The sequence below is a fragment of the Macrobrachium rosenbergii genome, chromosome 39 (assembly GCF_040412425.1).
Source record: "Macrobrachium rosenbergii isolate ZJJX-2024 chromosome 39, ASM4041242v1, whole genome shotgun sequence".
Lineage (NCBI taxonomy): Eukaryota > Metazoa > Arthropoda > Malacostraca > Decapoda > Palaemonidae > Macrobrachium > Macrobrachium rosenbergii.
The window spans coordinates 20,858,128-20,880,328 of record NC_089779.1 but is presented as its reverse complement, the minus strand read 5'-3'; the positions used below and the strand labels follow the sequence as shown (position 1 = coordinate 20,880,328).

Here is a 22,201-nt window from a genome sequence, read left to right as displayed (position 1 = left end):
GGCCATCTTCTGCAGGCCTATTCCCACTGTTACATAGCCACTGAGAATTTTTGCAGGGTATCTTGTAGAGATTCAGCATTCCTGGGAAAGATTCTGTTTTGTTCATGACACTTACCTGCCAGATATATATATAGCTGTATTTCTCCGAAATCCGACAGACTTTCAAAACTCGCGGCACACGCAGTGTGGCCAGGTGGTTAGTACTCATTCCCGCCGCTGGGAGGCGGGAATCGGGAACCATTCCCATTTTCTATTCAGATTTTCTCTGTCGCCGGTACTGTTAACATCTGTTTACTGTACCTCCGCCTCTGGATTTCGTTAACTTGCATAGTTTTCCACTTAAGTATTCTCTTGACTTTTGGTATTGGACCTTGGACTGTGGATTGGCACACGCTTTTTTCTGGACTGTTTTTGATTTTGCTTATGACTGCTCTTTAAATATGTCTGGATCTAGTTCTGCTAGTTTTCGTGTATGTTGCATGAGTGATTGTAAGGTGAGGCTACCGAAAGCTTCAGTAGACCCTCACTCGGTTTGCTTGAGGTGTAGGGGGCATGTTTGTCTGATAGATGATCGATGTAAGGAGTGTGAGCCTTTGTCTGATGCGAGCTGGAAGTCGTAAGATTCGTATGTTCGCAAGTTGGAGCGTGACAGGGTCAGGAGGTCCTCCTCCAGGAGTGTGTGCAAGAGTCAGGTTATTTCCTCTCCTGATAATCCTAAAGTAGAAATTGTTGCACCTGTCCCTGTGGTTTTGCCTTCGGGCCCTGATGTTGTGTCTACGGAGGGTTTGGCCCTGGCGGAGATCATGAACTCCATCCGTGCGCTCGAAAATAAAGTGACATCTCTTCAAAGTGTTGTGAAGTGTAGTGCTCCCCCCAGTGTTGTGGAGGGGGCGTCAGATCGGCCCCATAATGCTTCTAGGCCTGGACCACTGTCAGACTCCCAGGACTCAGGGAGAAGGCATGTCGAAAGCCGCAAGAAGGTTACGGGGGCTTCCCACCGGTCTGACGTCCCTTCGGCAGGTCCTGTTGTCACTTCCCAGGCTGCCAGAGATCGTGCTTCGGCACGTATTCTCAAGGACTGCTTTTCGTCCTCCGAGGCATCCTCCCCTCGTAAGGGGTGGAACTCTCGGAAGGACTCTCGTCCTCTGAAGAGGAGCTTCGTTCAAGAGGACGCTTCTCGTCAGTCTTCTTCGTCTGTTGGGTATCATGAAGCTTTCCCACCGCAGAAGAGGACTAGGACTTCGTCTGATGAGGACGTTTGTGAGCGCCCCAGTCGCTCTAAGGAGATAACCTTTATTGCTCCTGTGAGGAAGAAGAAGGCGTCCCCTCGCCCCTCGTCTTCCCATAGGATTGTCTCTCCCCCCCTGACTTGATTCTTCTCCGTCTAAGAAGATTTTGTTGGAGATGCAGCGGCAGTTGTCTTCTCTTATTGCTGAGAGGGACTCAGCTCCTCGTCGTCGCAAGGACTTGACTTTGCCCGTCAAGAAGTCCAGGAAGTCTCCTTCTCCTGCTCCTTTTTCTTCGTCTCCGTCTCCTGCGTCGTCGCCTTGTCGCCCTCTTAGTTCACGAGTTCCCCGTCGTGACGCTCGTCAACGTGACGCTTCGCGAGCTGCTTCCCAGGACGCTTCGGTTGCCGCTCTTCAGGACGCTTCCGTGCAGGATGCTCGGCAGGACACTCTTCTGGACTTGGGGCTGGACGCCCGGATGGACGCTCACCAGGACGCTCCCCAGGACGTCCCTTCTGTTGCTCTTCAAGACGTTACGGAGCATTCTCTTTTGTCTGGGAAAAGATCCCTTCTTCGTATCGGACCTCAAGGCCTTCGTTCCCCTAAAGTGTTGGGTGACTCGGTTGTTTCTCCGGCTGTTGTGGGAGAGGTTTCTGGCGACTCGGATCCTGCTGACGTCGAGCCCTCGTCTGCTTCCTCTACTTCCGATTATCAAGTCTTAACCGGACTTCTTAAAGACTTGTTCGGAGACAAGTTTAAACCCTCGCTCCTCTCTCTCCTTCACAGTTAGCTTCTTCCAAAGCGAGGAGAGCGCCAGGGTTTATGAAGATGACTTCTTCGTTGGCTACCAAGAGGGCTTTTAAGAAAGTCAACGCATGGATGGAGGAACGGAAGTCCCATGGCAAGACCTCTTTTGCAGTGCCTCCGTGTAAGCTTTCTGGCAAGGCTGGTATGTGGTATGAGACAGGAGAGGATATCAGTCCTAGAGTTCCTTCTTCTTCTCAAGGGGATTTCACCAGCTTGTTGACGCTCCCAGAAGGTCCCATCTGTCTACCGCTAAGGTTTCTTGGACTTTGTCAGAGACAGATCATCATCTCAAGGGTCTCCTCCGCACCATGGAGGTGTTTAATTTTTTGGACTGGTGTTTGGGAGCTTTAGACCTTAAGCTTAGGAGCTCCGATTCGATCAGCCTGGGGGAGCTCTCTAGTGTCCTTAACTGTATGGACAAGGCAGTCAGGGATGGATCAGAAGAACTGGCTTCTCACTTTGGTACGGGCCTCTTAAAGAAGAGGGCCTTGTTTTGCGACTTCACCTCTAAATCAGTCTCTCCTTCGCAAAGGGCAGAGTTATTGTTCGCACCTTTGTCCAACCATCTATTCCCCCAGTCTTTGATTCGGGACATCTCTTCGAGTCTTAAGGAGAAGGCCACGCAAGATCTTCTGGCACATTCTTCGAGACGTCCTTCAGCTCCTTCTTCTTCTTCAGCTTCAGTTTTGTCCGCCAGGAAGAAGAAGCCCTTTCGCGGAGGAACTTCTTCCTCTAGATCGTCTCCGCGAGGAAGAGGTTTCACCAGAGGAGCGGCCCCCTCAAAACCTAGGGGAAAAAAGTGACTCCTTACACCTCCAGACACCAGTAGGAGCCAGGCTTCTTTATTTTGAGGGAGTCTGGAGAACGAAAGGGGTGGACTCCTGGTCTCTAAGTGTTCTAGAGAAGGGTTACAAGATCCCCTTTCTCGTGTTGCCACCCCTTTGCATCGTCGCTTCAGGGATCTGTCGCCTTCTTACCATCGAGAGAAGCAACAGATTCTTTTAGACCTCCTGGAGCAGTTGATAGAGAAGAGAGCCGTGGAACAAGTTCTGAAATTGGATTCTCCGGGGTTCTACAACAGACTATTCTTAGTCCCGAAACAGTCGGGAGAATGGAGACCGGTCTTGGATGTAAGCATCTTGAATCGCTTTATTTTGAAAGAAAAATTCAAGATGGAAACGCCCCAGTCAGTTCTCGGGGCTTTAAGGCCAGGAGATTGGATGGTCTCTCTGGACTTACAGGACGCGTACTTCCATGTTCCCATATCCCTCAGTCAAGGAAGTACCTGAGGTTTGTGCTGGGGGGACGAGTCTTCCAGTTCAGAGCTCTCTGCTTCGGTTTGTGCACTGCTCCCATGATCTTCACGGTGATCATGAAAAATGTCACGAGGTGGCTTCACCTGGCGGGTGTTCGTGTTTCGTTCTACCTGGACGATTGGCTCATCCGAGCCTCTTCTCGGGGGAAGTGTCTGGAGGACCTGACTTTGACGCTGAATTTGACGAAGTCCCTGGGACTTCTTGTGAACCAAGAAAAGTCCCATCTGATCCCGACGCAGTCCATCGTCTATCTGGGGATTCAGATGGATTCAGTGGCTTTTCGAGCTTTTCCATCCCGAGAACGTCAGCTGCTTTGCTTAGAAAAAGTTTCGTCCTTCTTAGGGAAGGAAACTTGCTCGGTGAGGGAATGGATGAGTTTGCTGGGGACCATTTCCTTGCTGGAGAAGTTTGTTTCCCTGGGAAGGCTTCATCTCAGACCGCTCCAGTTTTTCATGGCGGAGAACTGGATGGACAAGGAGGATCTGGAAGAGACATTGAAGATCTCTCCATTAGTCAAGGATCACCTGAGGTGGTGGCTCGACCCCTTAAAACTTGCAGAAGGGGTTTCTCTTCGTCTTCAGAGCCCCGACCTAGTGTTGTTTTCCGACGCGTCCAGGGAAGGATGGGGAGCAACACTAGGAGGGGAGGAAGTGTCAGGCACCTGGAGAGGGGAACAGGTGTCCTGGCACATAAATCTCAAAGAATTGGGGGCTATCCTGCTGGCCCTTCAATTCTTCGAAGACCGAGTTTCAGGCCGAATTGTCCAAGTAAATTCGGACAATACCACAGCTCTAGCTTACCTCAAAAAACAGGGGGGTACTCGATCCTGTTCCCTGTTCATCCTAGCGAGGGAGATCCTGCTTTGGACTCATGCACGGGGGGTCACGATCCTCACAAGGTTCATTGCGGGCGTGGAGAATATCCGAGCGGACCTTCTCAGTCGGCAACATCAGCTCCTACCGACCGAGTGGACCCTTCACGAGGAGGTATGTTTAGAACTGTGGAGGTTATGGGGACGTCCTCTAGTGGACCTCTTTGCCACGTCCAGGACGACAAGACTCCCTCTTTATTGCTCTCCTGTCCTAGACCCAGGAGCAATAGCTGTAGACACCCTCCTCTGGGACTGGAAAAGCCTCGACCTTTACGCTTTCCCTCTCTTCAAGATTCTGGGAGAAGTGATAAGGAAACTTGCAACGTCGGAAGGAACAAGGATGACTTTAATAGCCCCCTTCTGGCCGGCAGCGGATTGGTTCCCAGAGACCTTGGCCTTCCTGGTGGACTTTCCAAGGACGCTTCCACTGAGGGTGGACCTTCTCAGGCAGCCGCATTTCGAAAGGTTCCACAAAAACCTCCCCGCTCTGAGTCTAACTGCGTTCAGACTATCACAAAGCTGGCAAGAGCAAGAGGATTTTCGAAAGCAGTGGCAAAGGCTATCGCCAGTGCCAGGAGACCTTCTTCGAATGCGGTCTTTCAGTACAAGTGGGCTGTTTTTAGGAAATGGTGCAGGAGCAACGGAATTTCCTCGACCACGACCTCTGTGACACAAATAGCTGACTTCCTGTTTCATCTCAGGCAAAAGAATAAACTGGCAGTCTCAACTATTAAGGGCTATAGGAGTATGCTGTCGGCAGTCTTTAGACATAGAGGCCTGAAATTGTCCGACAACAAGGATCTTCACGATCTCCTGAGATCCTTCGAGACTGTCAAACTTCCGCAACTCAGGACACCTTCTTGGAATCTGGATGTTGTCCTTAAGTTCCTTATGTCAAGTGCTTTCGAACCTCTGTCTTCGGCTTCCCTCAAGAACGTGACTAGGAAGGCTGTCTTCCTAACGGCTCTGGCGACAGCTAAGAGGATTAGTGAAGTGCAAGCCATTAGCAAACATATTGGCTTTAGGGGTCCTAATGCTGTATGCTCCCTAAATCCTTTGTTCTTAGCTAAGAACGAAAATCCTTCAAACCCTTTGCCCAAGTCTTTTGAAATCAAAGGTTTGACGGAAATGCTTGGGCAAGAGTCAGAAAGAGTCCTGTGTCCTGTGAGGGCTCTCAAGTTCTACTTAGCCAAGACCAAGGAGACTAGAGGCTCATCGGACAGTCTGTGGTGTTCGGTGAAGAGACCTGATCTTCCTATGTCTAAGAATGCCTCAGCATTCTTTTTAAGAAGCACTATTAGAGAGGCTCATTCCTCCTGCCTAGAAGGTGACATGAGACTTCTGAAAGTAGAGGCTCATGAAGTAAGAGCCATCGCGACTTCGGTGGCTTTCCAAAAGAATATGTCCCTTAATGATATTCTTGGTGCCACCTTCTGGCGAAGTAATTCAGTGTTCGCTTTGCATTACTTGCGGGATGTGAAGACAACATTTGAAGACTGCTCTTCGCTGGGACCATACGTTTCCGCAGACACGATGTTGGGAGAAGAGGGCAATACTCGTCCTATCCTTTAGGGGTTAGGTAGTATTTTTTAATCTTGTTGTTGTGTTTTTGGTTGTTGGGTGGCCATTGAGATGGACGTCCCAATTTTTTTAGCCTATGTTAGGTTCATTGCCTTAGATAGGCCGGTCAGGTGGTTGGTCGTTGCTCCTTTTCCCTCTCTGTATGGTCGCATGATCTAGTCCTATTGTGGTCACGCCCCCGTGGACAGGTCATCTAGATCTCTCCAGCTTTATAGGTCCCTACCTTGCTGGAGACTCTAGAAAAGCAGAAGCAGGCTTGGGTGACAGTAACCTCGAAGTCAGCTATGCTAACAGGTAAGGAACCAAGGCGTCAATCGCCTACATTTCTTTGTTTCTTAAATCCTATTCTGTCTCTTCCCACCTCCAACGGTGGGATTCAGCTATATATATATTTGGCAGGTAAGTGTCATGAACAAAATGATATTTTAATGATAAAATAAAGTTTGTTCATACTTACCTGGCAGATATATATACTTTTAGTGCCCACCCGCCTCCCCTCTTGAGACAGTGGCACTAGAAAATCTGAATAGAAAATGGGAATGGTTCCCGATTCCCGCCTCCCAGCGGCGGGAATGAGTACTAACCACCTGGCCACACTGCGTGTGCCGCGAGTTTTGAAATTCTGTCGGATTTCGGAGAAATACAGCTATATATATATCTGCCAGGTAAGTATGAACAAACTTTATTTTATCATTAAAATATCATGTTTCTTATGTAACAGCTGTACTCTTCCTTGGAGAAAACTGAATAATTCACAGAGAATCTAAACACCTTTCCCTAGAGACTGGTAGACCTTTCAACATCTGTTCCTGAAGTGACAAAGGTTCTCTGTATAAATGAATGGGAGAGTGGATAATGATAAATAAAAAATTAATATCAAATGTAAAAAATGAATACAATAGTAAATTATAAAAAATAAAATAAAGCATGTTTCATAAATACAACCTAATTAATAATGCTAGTACATCCTTGGCTTGTCTAAGCAATTAAGGGGCAACAAAGTCAGTTTCTTTGTTCCTGATCACAAGCCCCATTCTCACCTGGCAAGAAGAAAGGAATGTTTCTTCTGACCTCAATTTATGCCAGGAAGAATGAGCACTATGGCCAATCAGCTGAGCAGGAGGGATCAAGTTCTGTTGTCAGAAGTCTGCAAGGCTCTATGGGGGTTGTTGGCTCTCCCCTTCACGATCTCTTTGCCACAGGATTCAAAAATTGCCTGCCCATATTCTGTTTGCCAGTTCAGGATCTGCAAGCTTGGGCAGTAGATGCAATGCTGTTGGACTGGTCTTATCTAGACCTCTCTGCTTTTTCCCCTTTGGCTATGATCCAGAGGGTTTACAGAAAAATTCTGGGTAACTGCAAATTCCTGCATGACTATGGTGACTCCATGGCAGACATGCAGAGAGTGGTTCCCAGATCTTCTATCTCTTTTGATAGACTGCCCAAGGCTCCTTCCACCAAGGAGGGATCATCTCAAGCATTCTGAATGCATAAGCTTCCACCAAGACCACATGCTTCAGCTGACTGCATGGAGAGACTCAACCATCTCTTGCGAGCAAGGGGTTTTCCAAGGAGTGCAGAAGATCCATCATTAATTCCAGAAGGCAGTCAACTACTGCACTCCACCAGAGACAGTGGTCAATCTATAGAGCTTGATGCTATTCCAGGAGGACTTCCTGCACCCAAACCTCTATAAATAACGTAATTAACCCTTAAACGCCGAGCCTCTATTTACAAAAGCGTCTGCCGTATGCCGGCGGTGTTTGGGAGTTAGCGCCGAAGCGGAAAAAAAGCTTTTTTCAAAAAATCATAGCATGCTTAGTTTTTAAGATTAAGAGTTCATTTTTGGCTCCTTTCTTTGTCATTGCCTGAAATTTAGTATGCAACCATCAGAAATGAAAAAAAATATCATTATCATATATAAATATTGAAATATATGACAGCGTAAAAAAAAATTTCATATATAATTGTATACAAATCGTGCTGTGAGCAAAACGGTTAAAGTTAACGAGTTATTTTTTCTTCTTTGTATTGTACACTAAATTGCAATGATTTTGGTATATAACAAATTGTAAAATGATCAAAGCAACACAGAGAAAATATTATCACAAAATGATGCATGAATTCGTAACGCGAGGACGTAAAAAAAAAGTTTTTTTCAAAAATTCACCATAAATCGAAATGTTGTGCTAGAGACTTCCCGTTTGTTGCAAAATGAAGGTAATTGATTGAATTTTACTAGACTGTAAGTTTTTTAGCTTACAATTACAGTTTTCGACCATTTCGGTCGAGTTAAAGTTGACCAAAGGTCGAATTTTTGGCACATCGTGATTTATATGAAAATATTTCAAAACTGATAAAAGCTACAACCATGAGTTATTTTTTGTTGTATTCTACATGAAATTGCGCACATTTTCATACATAAAACTTTATGTAACGGCTATTAGAAAAACGGTGCAAACATTATGACAAAGTGATGAAAGAATTTCTGAGATTTTCAGCCGAGTTACCGCGCGGACGTAAGGAAAAAGTTTTTTTTTTAAATTCACCATAAATCGAAATATTGTGCTAGAGACTTCCAATTTGTTGCAAAATGAAGGTAAATGATTGAATATTACTAGAATGTAAGAGTTTTAGCTTACAATTGCGTTTTTCGACCATTTCGGTCGAGTCAAAGTTGACCGAAGGTTGAAATTTTGGCACATCGTGATTTATGTGAAAATATTTCAAAACTGATAAAAACTACAACCATGAGTTATTTTTTGTTGTATTCTACATGAAATTGCACACATCTTTATATATAAAACTTTATGTAACGGCTATTAGAAAAACGGTGCAAGCATTACGACAAAGTGACAAAAGAATTTCTGAGATTTTCGGCCAAGTTACCATGCGGACATAAGGAAAAAGTTTTTTTTTTAAATTCACCATAAATTGAAATATTGTGCTAGAGACTTCCAATTTGTTGCAAAATGAAGGTAAATGATTGAATATTACCAGAATGTAAGAGTTTTAGCTTACAATTGCGTTTTTCGACCATTTCGGTAGAGTCAAAGTTGACTGAAGGTTGAAATTTTGGCACATCATGATTTATATGAAAATATTTCAAAACTGATAAAAGCTACAACCATGAGTTATTTTTTGTTGTATTCTGCATGAAATTGCGCACATTTTCATATATAAAACTTTATGTAACGACTAATATAAAACAGTGCAAACATTACGACAGTGACGAAAGAATTTCTGAGATTTTCAGCAGAGTTACCGTGCGCGGACGTAAGGAAAAAGTTTTTTTTCAAAAATTCACCATAAATCGAAATATTGTGCTAGAGACTTCCAATTTGTTGCAAAATTAAGGTAAATGATTGAGTATTACTAGAATGTAAGAGTTTTAGCTTACAATTGCGTTTTTCGACCATTTCGGTCGAGTCAATGTTGACCGAAGGTTGAAATTTTGGCACTTACCGTGATTTATATGAAAATATTTCAAAACTGATAAAAGCTACAACCATGATTTATTTTTGTTGTATTCTACATGAAATTGCACACATTTTCATATATAAAACTTTATGTAACGACTAATATAAAACGGTGCAAACATTACAACAAAGTGACGAAAGAATTTCTGAGATTTTCGGCCGAGTTACCGTGCGTGGACGTAAGGAAAAAGTTTTTTTCAAAAATTCACCATAAATCAAAATATTGTGCTAGAGACTTCCAATTTGTTGCAAAATGAAGGTAACTGATTGAATATTACTAGAATGTAAGAGCTTTAGCTTACAATTGTGTTTTTCGACCATTTTGGTTGGGTCAAAGTTGACCGAAGGTTGAAATTTTGGCACTTATTGTGATTTATATGAAAATTTTTCCAAACTGATACAAGCTACAACCATGGGTTGTTTTTTGTTGTATTTTACACGAAATTGCGCACATTTTCATGTATAAAACTTTATGTAACGGCTAATATAAAATGGTGCAAAAATCACAACAAAATGACGAAAGAATTTCTGAAATTTTTGGCCGAGTTACCACGCGGACGTAAGGAAAAATTTTTTTTCAAAAATTCACTATAAACCGAAATATTGTGCTAGAGACTTCCAATTTGTTGCAAAATGAAGGTAAATGATTGAATATTACTAGAATGTAAGAGTTTTAGCTTACAATTGCGTTTTTCGACCATTTCGGTAGAGTCAAAGTTGACCGAAGGTTGAAATTTTTTGTAGTCGACGTATGGTACGTCCACTCGGCACCCAACAATATAGTCGACGTACGAGACGTCCAGTCGGCGTTTAAGGGTTAAGTTCTTTATTCATTTACGCTACACTAAAGGTTTGTCTCTTCCTGCTGTTAAGGAATATTGTCTCTTGCTAGCATCAGTATTAAGATATTTTGGTCTGGATATCTCTACTAACCTGGACATTAAGAAAGCCATCTGTTCCTTTGAAACTGAGATTACTGAATCTCCTAGTAAACCTCTGGGCTAGAATTTAGATAGAGTGTTGAAGTATTTGAGTATACCTCCATTTGAACCCTTAAACTCAGCCCTCCTATAAAGTTCAATTACCGTTAATTTTCAGTTGAGAGTGTGACCAGTGCAGCCCAGTGGAGATGTAACTCCATCTTTGTCTCGTGCAGCTCTAGCTTTTCCTATGTGTTTGGGAAGTTTTTTGAGTTTCTGGTTAATATGAAGGTGCCTATTATGAGATAGGTAAAGGCCTTCATTCGTCAACCATGGTTGCTTTGCTGTCTTATGCGCAAGGTTTTTTGCCCCGCTTTCATCAGAGAGAGAGTGGTATTCCTTGCTAGTGTCCTCCAACATCATTCAGAGGTTCTTGCACCTAATGAATTAATCCTCGCTGGGTGACAGTACCAGCAAAAAAAACCAAAAGGAAAATAATAGACACATGAACCAGTGGTTCACCCAAAAGGGATGGGTCATAGATGGTTCAACCTAAATGAACCTATTAATTGTTTTTGTTTTTATGCACTATCGTCCTCCCTCTGATGTGGGGAATACAGCACTCGTAATAAAGAGGTTAGTATTTGAGAAATAAATTCTGTTTTAAAAATTTCTGTTTTAGCTGTTGGAGGTATTTTTCTTTGGTATTGTACACTTTGCATTTGCCTGGATTGAGAATTCACATTGTTACATATACTTTCTTTACCATTTAGGTATGTATTCTCTAATAAAATAAAGCTAGCTTAGTTTTCAAAGCTCAAAATATCTTTATTGTTGTTTTTATATCATAACTGTGTGACAATATGCTTTGTTCGGTAAATATTTTTAATCCAGCTCATGAAGGAAAAATAGACTGAAAATTTTTATTAACCTGTACGTGTACAGTATATGACAAGGAATAATTTCATCCTCAGGCCTCTGTGAATGCATTCTTTGAATCTCAGGAGCCTGCTAGTCCAAAGAGAGAGAATAAACTTGAAGATCATCAAGATGTGCTGGTGACATATGAGTAAGTTTAATCATACTATTATTGATAGTCACTTATTATCTATTTTGTTTTATTTGAAAAGTTTACTGTACTTTTAATCCATTAAACCTTATTTTGTTATATTTTCCGTTCATATATGTTTGAAACTAGAATTCCCAAAAATTTTATGCAAGATGATTTGTCTGCCGAGTAGTTGAAAATCTCACTCTTCCTAGGAAATGTCAAGGATTTCATAAAATGCAGTGCTGAAAAGTGTTATTCACCCTCGATGTGGGACCACCCTGACGTGGTGAGGGGACTCTTTAACCCCAGGAATTTGTTCCCAGGTTTGAGTCCAAGAGTCTCATATATGATGATATATTTGTTGGATTAATTTTTTGGAATTTTCCACTCTTACTAAAATTTATTGGACCTGTTAAATAGGAAAAGATATCATAGCTAGGATTGGGTTTATATCTGAAGCTAAATAGTGGGAACTGTGGTAGGACCATCAACTGCCCAATAATGTTTGGACCTGAGAGTTATCAGATTGATAGCTCAAAGGCAGAACTGTACTTTAGTGCTGGACCACGGATTCCTGGGGGGTCTGGTTCTGGGGATAGGACTCTTGGCATTCTATCCAGTTTGCCCATAACATGATTAGGGTGGGGATGATTGTATTCTTATAATACTCTCAGTCCTAGCAAGCTGGTTTGGCTTACACTTGGGCCACTCTAATCATGTTGTGCCATCCTTGTGGGGCAGGGTAGGGGCAGACATTTGGGAGTCGGTTCTCACTTGTGCCATTGGTGGAAGAATAAAACTCCATGAAAAGGTGATTATATCTTTTTAAGGTTTTCAGGTTAATTTTTTTTTCTACCTCAAATCTTTATGGTAAGTGAAAATAAAGATTCGGGTACCCCATGGGCCCTTTGATGGTAGCGACTCGGCAGAGCTGACAACCACTGGAACCTCCTCTAACAACCTTTCTTTAGAAAAATCAAACATGAATCCTAATGTAATCACACTGGAACCTTATGCTCCAGTACAAAACAAATCCAAAAGAAGTAAATATTGTGTTGGCCCAACCATGACTCATTTCAACTCCCTCTTTGGGAATGGAAGTTGTTCAAGGTTTCTAACCTTGGACACAGAACAACAAATTTTAGCCCTAAAGTTGGAAAACTTATTAAAAAGACACTCAGCGATAGAAATGTCGTTCAGACAAATAAAAATGAAGACGTGGCTTATAGAAGCCAAAACAAAAAACCAGTCTGAAGACTATTTATCCATAAAAAGTATCGGCAGTGTGAATGTAAAAGTAAAGAAGTTTGACATTATGAAAGACATTCAGGGTAATATTGTACTTCCTGAAAATAATGATGAGCCGGTTGATAAGAATATGCTGTGGGACTCTCTCAAAATGAGATATACTAAAGTCCAAGATTGTGAGGTATATATAATACCAAGTAAACAGAACAGTAAAGTATTAATAATTACAAAAAATAAAATTTGATGGTCGAGATCTACCTCAATAAATAAAAATTTTGGGCCAAAATAGAGAACTGAGACCTTATGTTCCAAAGCCACCACAATGTCAAAATTGCAGTAAATATGGAAACACGAAGAAAAACTTGAAATAAACCTATATGTGCCTATGGTTCTGACAAACATACCACCCAGTGAAAATGTAGTGAGCCAAAATGTGTAAACTGTGGACAAGATCATCATGCAGGGTCCAAAGAATGTATGTACTTCTGTATATATGCAATACAGAATTGAAATTATTAGAGAAACATCAGTTAAACCAAAGACAAAAGATATGAAGAAAGAACAAAAACAAAAACAAGTTAAGAATATACTATTATCTCCTAAAATAATAGTCAAACTTATGGACGCAGATATCCAAAATACCAAAGTGGAAGAGAACCATATAGATAACAATGACTGTCAAGGAAGAAGAGATTACTCCATCACCAATAATTGGTACAACAGGAACAAATAAAGAAAGAAATATACATAATAACACATGTGGATGTAATGATTGTTTCATTGCATTGTGCAATAATAATAAAAACATAACGGAAGATAGTTTAACAAACATTATAAGAAATTTTATGAAATATAGAAAAAAAGAAACCACTGATTTAAGCACCCATGAAAAAGGTTGCATGTACATTGAGCACTTAATATATTATAAAGAATACACAAATGAATGTCATGAGCAAATTATTAGAAAAAATCCATGTTAATAATACAAAAAAGAGAGTAAAATTCGACAGCTACAACGAAATATTTTCAGTAGCTACATTATACAATGGAACGTAAATGGCCTACAGACCAGACTACGCCTAGGAGAAGTACAACAGTTTTTAAAAGAATATGAACCAATGATATTATGTTACAACATGTCAACAAAACTGTTAACAATAGAAAAATATACCTTAGCATCAACATCACAAGGGGAAGTAGGAAATTTAGGTACAGCCATATATGTACATAACAAAGTAGTTTATGAAAATGTACCTGTAAACATCGCTGACTTGCAAACATCAGGTATTAAAATTTTAATAAAAAATGATAATTATATAATTTATAATTTATACAACCAACCTAATAAAAATTACGACATCAACAAACTTAAAGAAATACTTACCATTGCCAAGGAACCTGCATTAATAGTAGGTGATTTTAATGCTCACAACCCGATATGGGACTGTAATTGTACAAACTCAAATACAGCAGGAAGTAAAATGGAAGAAGTCATGGATTCAAATGACATGACATGTGCTGTATAAATGATAACGAAATCAACGCATATTTTTAAAAAACGGAACGTTTTCCTCAGTGGACTTAACTCTATGTGCCTCAAGTATAGTAGGCAGACTGGATTGGAATACAGTTGTTGACTTGCATACCAGTGATCATTTCCCAATATTAATTTCATTACAAAATAATCCTGCCAAGCATGTCCCTCAATATAACATTTGTAAAGCAAATTGGGAACTATATGAATTCCATACTAGTAATATCCTACCATTTGAGTATATACAAGATCATAATGAAACAAATAGGTTATTGTTGATTTCATTAAAAATGCTGATGATAAAGCAATACCAAAATAAAAATCTCATCCAACAAAACACAAAGTCCCAGGGTGGTCTGAAAAACTAACAAAATTAATAAAAATAAAATGCCAAATTGGAAGACGATTAGATAATTTGAATAGAAAGTTCAGTAAAATAAACAAAACATTACTATGAACAAAACATTTCTGATATTATAAGGAACTTTACAAAAAATTACTATATTATTATTATTAGAAATTGATACGTTAAAACCTCTATATAACAAAATATCTGCAAAATTTAAAGAGAAGTAATTTAAGGAAGAATCATTTCATGGAGGAAATATGTATCAGATCTCTCTAATAATACCTCCATACAAAAAATATGGGAAAAATTCAGGAAAATAAATGGTACCCATGTTAAACCACTTATACATGCCATAATAAAAGATGGGGAAAGTATTGCCATAGTAAAAGATGGGAAAAGAATACTTGATCCTAAAGAAATAAGTGATGTAATAGGAGAAAGTTTAGCAAAAGTAAGTAGTGACAAAAATTTATATGAGCATTTTTGCTCAAAGAAAAATGCTATAGAATTAATAACAATAAATTTTGAAACAATAGAAGATATATTTTATAATAGAAAATTTAATATGTAAGAGTTGGAATTTGCTCTGTTGAACGGCAATAAATCTGCCCCTGGAGGTGACAATATATGTTTTGAAATGATCTGCCATTTAGCACCTTTGGCAAAGACATACTTATTAGAGTTATATAACCACTTGTGGCTTCGAAATTTATTTCCTGATGAATGGTGTAAAGGTATGATTATTCCTATCCCCAGACTTAGAAAAGATCCCAGTAATGTAAACAATTACAGACCAATTCTTTAACAAGTTGTTTATGCAAATTACTAGAGAAAATGGTAAATGCTCGACTAACATGGCACATTCGATAAAATAAAATTTTGACTCCCGCTCAATTTGGGTCACAGTGTAACAGATCTACATTGGATTCTCTGTCTAACTTGGAAGACCACATACGAAGAGGATTTGAACGAAAACAAATTAATATAGCCATCTTTTTTGACACTGAAAAGGTATATGATACTACATGGAGATATGCAATATGAAAAACATTACATAAAAACTGCATCCGTGGACATTTACCTATGTTTATCCAAAACTTTCTGACAAATCTCACTTTTCAAGTGAGAATTGATGATGTATTGTCAAGTATATTTCCACTTGGAAATGGTGTTCCACATGGAAGCATCCTTAGTGGCACACTGTTTACTTTAGCAATTAATAATATCAGTAATAATCTACCTAACGGAATTAAAAGTAACTTGTACATGGATGATTTTGTCATATATTATTCAGCATCCTGCATAAAACATGCAGAGCAAATCATTAATAAAACTATAATAAAAATAGATGAATGGGCCTCATCTGTAGGCTTTAAATTTTCAATACAAAAGATTCAAGAAGTAATATTTTATAAAAATTAAAAGTGGAAAAAAGGTGAAGAAATAGATTTGAAAATCAGAAATCATTCCATACCTGTTGGCCAAACAGCAAAATTTTTGGGGTTAGTATTTGATACTCACTTGAACTGGAAAGCCCACATAACATACATGAAATCAGAATGTAAAAGATTATTAAACGTAATTAAAAAGCTATCGAACACTACTTGAGGAGCCGATAGATATACCTCACTGTATTGTATAAAGCAACAGTACTGTCTATCATTGATTATGGAAGCGAAATATATGGCTCGGCATCAGATGCAACGCTGAAAACGTTAGACCCAGTTCATAATGAAGGTCTTAGAACATGTTCAGGAGCGTTTCCATCATCACCAACGTCTTCTTTACAAGTTGAGTGTGGTGAACTACCTCTCTCTCTCCGTAGAGAGCTAGTAACAATGAACAGTGCTCTGAGAATTCAGACAAATGATTCTCCAACCAAAAAATTATTAGAGCTAGATTATTTGAGTCGCTAAATATAAATATACAATTACCTTTAATATTAAAATTACCTCCTCATTGGACAATGAATAAAATGAGAATTTGTACACACTTGAAATATTTATCAAAAAGTTATTCATATACTCCAGAATACCATAGACAGCACACAGTAGAACATATAATCCGAAAAGGTCCACATTACACAATATACACCGACAGATCTAAGTCACAATAGGGAGTGGGATATGCTGCAGTATCCCCAGACAAAACGTATCAGTTCTCTCTACCAGGTAACGCCTCAGTATTTACAGCTGAGTTATGTGCAATAGTATCAGCCATAAAAATAGAGAAGCCTCATGTAATAATTTTGTGATTTATAGCGACTCCAGAAGCGCTAAAGAGGCCATTCAAAGCTATAATAAAAAAAAATATTGTACAACATATAAAGTTTTCACTCCATAAATTGTATAATAAGGTAAAAAATATTGAAATATGTTGGATCCCTGCCCATGTAGGGATTAAAGGAAATGAAGAGGCTGATAAAGCAGCTAAAGAAGCGGTCCACATGACAAGAGCAAATATAGACATCCCTATGAGTGACTATACAAGATATATAAAAATAGTCATTGTAAGTAAATGGCAAAATATATGGAACGAAGAACCTGAAAATAATAAATGAAAACATAAAATCCAGTGTCGGAAAATGGAGTTCGTCATATCAGAGAGAGAGACACAGACAAGTAATTCTGACGAGTCTTTGAATAGGCCATACTCGTTTGACACATGGACACTTAATGAACAGTCCATGTGGCCCTCCTCCCAAATGCCTAGATTGCAATGTGTTGATAACAGTTAAGCATGTACTGGGTGAATGTCCAAAATATAACCTGCAGCAATTATCAAATTTTGGAAATAGACCAATAAAAGAAATTTTGTCAGAATCTTCAATATTCTCAATAGTACCCATTTTAATGTTCATGAGAAGCTGTGAGTTAATTGATAAAATATAAAAAATCAATCAACCAGTGTAATGAATTTTAAAACAAGTAAATTTTAAGATTTTGCTTTATTTATATTGAATTTTAATATACCTTTTTAGTGAGTATATATGGAAACATGAGTATAAATGTATTTATTGTTTGAGTGTGTTCCAGTATGAAAGCATATGCCTTTTTACAGCTTTTAATTTCATTTTCGTTCATTCATCATTAGCGAATGACCTATTTGGTCCCAGTGCTAGGCTTCTAGCCTAGACTTGTCATTTCATCCTAATCCTTCAGGCCAGCCCTATGAGAGCTGATAGTCAGCTCAGTGGTCTGGTTAAACTTTTTAATAATAATAAAAATATGAGGGAGAGAGAGAGGTTATTCTTACGTTAGATATCAAAAGATGGAAATTCATGATTTATGAAGGAAAAAGAAAGAAGAAAGAGAGAGAGAGGGATAGTACCAGAAATCCTTGACACACTGTGGGCAACAATTGACATATTTGACAGCTTTGCCCTCGCCTCTCTCTTGAAAGGTTTCACGAAAGATCGGGAAATGATATTTGTTTGTTTAAAATCTCACATAATTTATAATAGAAATGTATAAATTTTGTAATGACTGTTATATTATTATTATTATTATTATTATTATTTGAAAATTGGTACTTATTAGGTAAATCATTTATTTATCAACAAAACAAATAAACATAAACATGTAACCATAAAAATTCTCTCATCTTAGTAAGCGATGAGATAATTTTCATGGTTACATGTACAATGTATGTTTATTTGTTTTGTATGATAAATAAATGATTTACTTAATAATTAGTACTAATTTTCAAATATTAATAAGATTAAATAATAATGATAATAATAATAATAATAATAAAACTGTAATCACAAAATGTGTACATTTCTATAGTAAATTATGTGATATTTTAAACAACAAATATCATTTCCCCATCTTTTGTGAAACTTTGAAGAGAGGGGCGAGGGCAAAGCTGTCAAATATGTCAATCGTTGCCCACAGCATGTCAAAGGATTTCTGGTACTCTCTCTCTCTCTCTCTCTCTCTCTCTCTCTCTCTCTCTCTCTCTCTCTCTCTCTCTCTCTCTCTTTTTTCTTTCCTTTTTCCTTCATAAATCATGCATTTCCATCTTTTGATATCTAACGTAAGAATAACCTCTCTCTCTCTCATGTCTCTGTAATAATTCATAAATAATTTAACTTGATATTTCAAGTAAGGACAATCTCTCTCTCTCTCTCTCTCTCTCTCTCTCTCTCTCTCTCTCTCTCTCTCTCTCTCTCTCTCTCTCTCTCTCTCTCTCGTTTGTAGTTAGCTCTCACACAGTTTTACAACTTATAATTTCTCTGTATGTCTTTACCTGTACAGTAGATAGTCCAAATTGATCTAATTCTACCTGTACCATCTATGAACTGTAAGTACGCTATTGTGGCAAATACATTCTAAAATCTGGAGACATAATAACTAAGAGTTATATTAGTCCAAATAAAAACTCTCTTTCAGAACAAAGAGAAAGAGAGACATAGAATAAAGAAGTTATCAAAAAGAGGTTGAGAAGACTTTTAAAAATAGATCGGTGGGAAGGGAAGAGAGAGAAATTCTCTTCCAACTCTCTGTTTTTATGTTGACCATTTATTTCTTTTTTATTAAGCAAACTTTTAAATGAAATTACAGTAACTTTAATTTCATTTAAAAGTTAGCTTAATAATTTGGGAACATGATTTAGTGTTTAAACTCTAGAAATAAGCATTTATTAGCATTTTTAGGGACCATGCCAAACTTATGCGAAAATTCACCTTGCCCGAGGGTGTCTGGAACCTAACCTCACGTAAGTTCGGGGTGTGAATGTAGTTATTCCGATTCATTCAAAATAAGTATAGCATTTCAAATTGTCAGTGTTGTCGTATAGCCTAAACGATCTGAAACGTACTGACCCAAATCGTAGCCTAAGTCTTATGCTACAACACCCAAGTTACTTCACTCTTATGCTAGTTAAAAGTGTGATTATATTAACCCTTAAATGCCGACTGGACGTATCGTAAGTCGACTAAAATTGTCTGTTGGGTGACGAGTGGACGTATCGTACGTCGACTACAAAAAATTTCAACCTTCAGTCAACTTTGACTCGAGCGAAATGGTAAAAAAATGCAATTGTAAGCTAAAACTCTTACATTCTAGTAATATTCAATCATTTACCTTCATTTTGCAACAAATTGAAAGTCTCTAGCACAATATTTCGATTTATGGTGAATTTTTGAAAAAAACTTTTTCCTTACATCCGCGCGGTAACTCGGCCGAAAATTTCAGAAATTGTTTCGTCATTTTGTCGTAATTTTTGCACCGTTTTATATTAGCCGTTACATAAAGTTTTATATATGAAAATGTGCGCAATTTCGTGTAAAATACAACAAAAAACAACCCATGGTTGTAGCTTTTATCAGTTTTGAAATATTTTCATATAAATCACGTTAAGTGCCAAAATTTCAACCTTCTGTCAACTTTGACTTGACCGAAATTGTCGAAACACGCAATTGTAAGCTAAAACTCTTACATTCTAGTAATATTCAATCATGTACCTTCATTTTGCAACAAATTGGAAGTCTCTAGCACAATATTTCGATTTATGGTGAATTTTTGAAAAAACTTTTCCCTTACGTCCGCTCGCGGTAACTCGGCCGAACATCTCAGAAATTCTTTTGTCACTTTGTCGTAATGTTTGCACCGTTTTATATTAGTCGTTACATAAAGTTTTATATATGAAAATGTGTGCAATTTCATGTAGAATACAACAAAAAATAACCCATGGTTATAGCTTTTATCAGTTTTGAAATATTTTCATATATATCACTATTCAATCAGAAAGCTACAAACGTCCTTTAATATCCAATTCACTCTACCTCGGAAGTAATATATTTCGTCCGTCGCTGGTTCGACCCCACGGGACGGTGGACTTATTATCAATTAAAAAAAAATTCCCCTTCGGTAACATATATGAAAATATATTACTTCCGAGGTAGAGTGAATTGGATATTAAAGGACGTTTGTAGCCTTCTGATTGTATATGAATCACGGTGATGTGATAAATAGTCATATATCACTATGTGTCAAAATTTCAACCTTCGGTCAACTTTAACTCAACCGAAATGGTCGAAAAACGCAATTGTAAGCTAAAACTCTTACATTCTAGTAATATTCAATCATTTACCTTCATTTTGCAACAAATTGGAAGTCTCTAGCACAATATTTCGATTTTTGGTGAATTTTTGAAAAACTTTTTCCTTACGTCCGCACATGTAACTCGGCCGAACACCTCAGAAATTCTTTCGTCACTTTGTCGTAATGTTTGCACCATTTTATATTAGTCGTTACATAAAGTTTTATATATGAAAATGTGTGCAATTTCATGTAGAATACAACAAAAAATAACTCATGGTTGTAGCTTTTATCAGTTTTGAAATATTATCATATAAATCACGATAAATAGAGAAAATTTTACCTTCTGTCAACTTTAACTCGACCGAAATGGTCGAAAAACGCAATTGTAAGCTAAAACACTTACAGTCTAGCAATATTCAATCAATTACCTTCATTTTGCAACAAATTGGAAGTCTCTAGCACAATATTTCGATTTATGGTGAATTTTTGAAAAAAACTTTTTTTTACGTCAGCTCGTTACGAATTCATGCATCATTTTGTGATAATATTTTCTCTGTGTTGCTTTGATCGTTTTACAATATGTTATATACCAAAATCATTGCAATTTAGTGTACAATACAAAGAGAAAAATAACTCGTTAGCTTTAACCGTTTTGCTCACAAATTGTATACAATTATAATTGTATACAAATTGTATACAATTATATATGAAATTTTTTTTTGCGCTGTCATATATTTCAATATTTATATATGATAAGGATATTTTTTAATTTCTGATGGTTGCATACTAAACTTCAGGCAATGACAAAAAAAAGGAGCCAAAAATGAACTCTTAATCTTAAAAACTAAGCGTGCTGTGATTTTTTGAAAAAAACTTTTTTTCCGCTTCGGCGCTAACTCCCGAACACTGCCGGCATACGACAGACACTTTTGTAAATAGAAGCTCGGTGTTAGAGGGTTAATCACACAGTATGAATTAGAAGATTGCCCAGTTTTGCAATTATTATCCATATCATTTGCATCTGGGCGTAAGGATAAGTATCTAACTACTGTAGAAAGCTTTAGCTGAAGGGAAATATGGTTACCTTTCATGGCAGCTGCACCCCAAAAGGAAAGGGACAGCACAGCTGTGGGCATGTTAGGTTGGCAAAAGAGAATTCAAAATCTCTCCCCACAGAAACCAATAGCCCCACTTCTTCCATGCCACAGTTTTATTGTCTTTGAAAGAAGTGGTTCCTTCTAAAGGCACACTGTGTTACCATGGCAACTACTGGTCTTTGTAGATCTTGCTTAGACTTACATACCAAGTCATTGGTGTGGAGAACTGATAAACAGCCATTTGATACTTCTGAGGCAACCAAATTGCACTCGCCCCATGAGTAGTCAAACTCGATAGACCAATTCATGTACTGTATTTTTAGCATCTCTCGTGGTAATTAAAGATTTTCAAGTGTTTACAATTTAATTTGAGTTCTATTGGTCTGAACATGTGTGAAAATAAACTTGTTTGGATTTACTAAAGTTTCAGCTGATAAAGATATTGTTGATAGTATTACATAACTGACTCTTTCCAGTAGCTCACATTCATCAGGTGGACCTCATGGAAGCATTACTACAGAGCCACCCAAAACTATTCGCCTTATAACCTGGAATGTAGATGGGCTTGATGAAAAGAACCTTAAAAAAAGGACAAAAGCTGTTGCAAAGATACTTGAAATGTAAGTACCTTGCACCATTGATTGTTATTATTTTTGTCAGATTTTCTCTACCATA

At 38.3% G+C, this 22,201-nt stretch overlaps 1 protein-coding gene across 2 annotated transcripts in view; it reads left to right on the top strand.

Moving 5' to 3' along the window:
- The window catches only part of LOC136825820 (tyrosyl-DNA phosphodiesterase 2-like), a 139,304-nt gene that overhangs the window by 48,512 nt on the left and 68,591 nt on the right, over positions 1 to 22,201 (top strand). The window contains exons 3-4 of one of the 2 annotated variants that reach the window (XM_067082775.1): positions 11,175 to 11,269; positions 22,006 to 22,146. In XM_067082775.1, the coding sequence (XP_066938876.1) occupies positions 11,175 to 11,269; positions 22,006 to 22,146 (236 nt within the window). Of the gene's footprint in view, positions 1 to 11,174; positions 11,270 to 22,002; positions 22,147 to 22,201 lie in introns of both variants that reach the window. The other variant, XM_067082774.1, reaches the window with a different exon arrangement.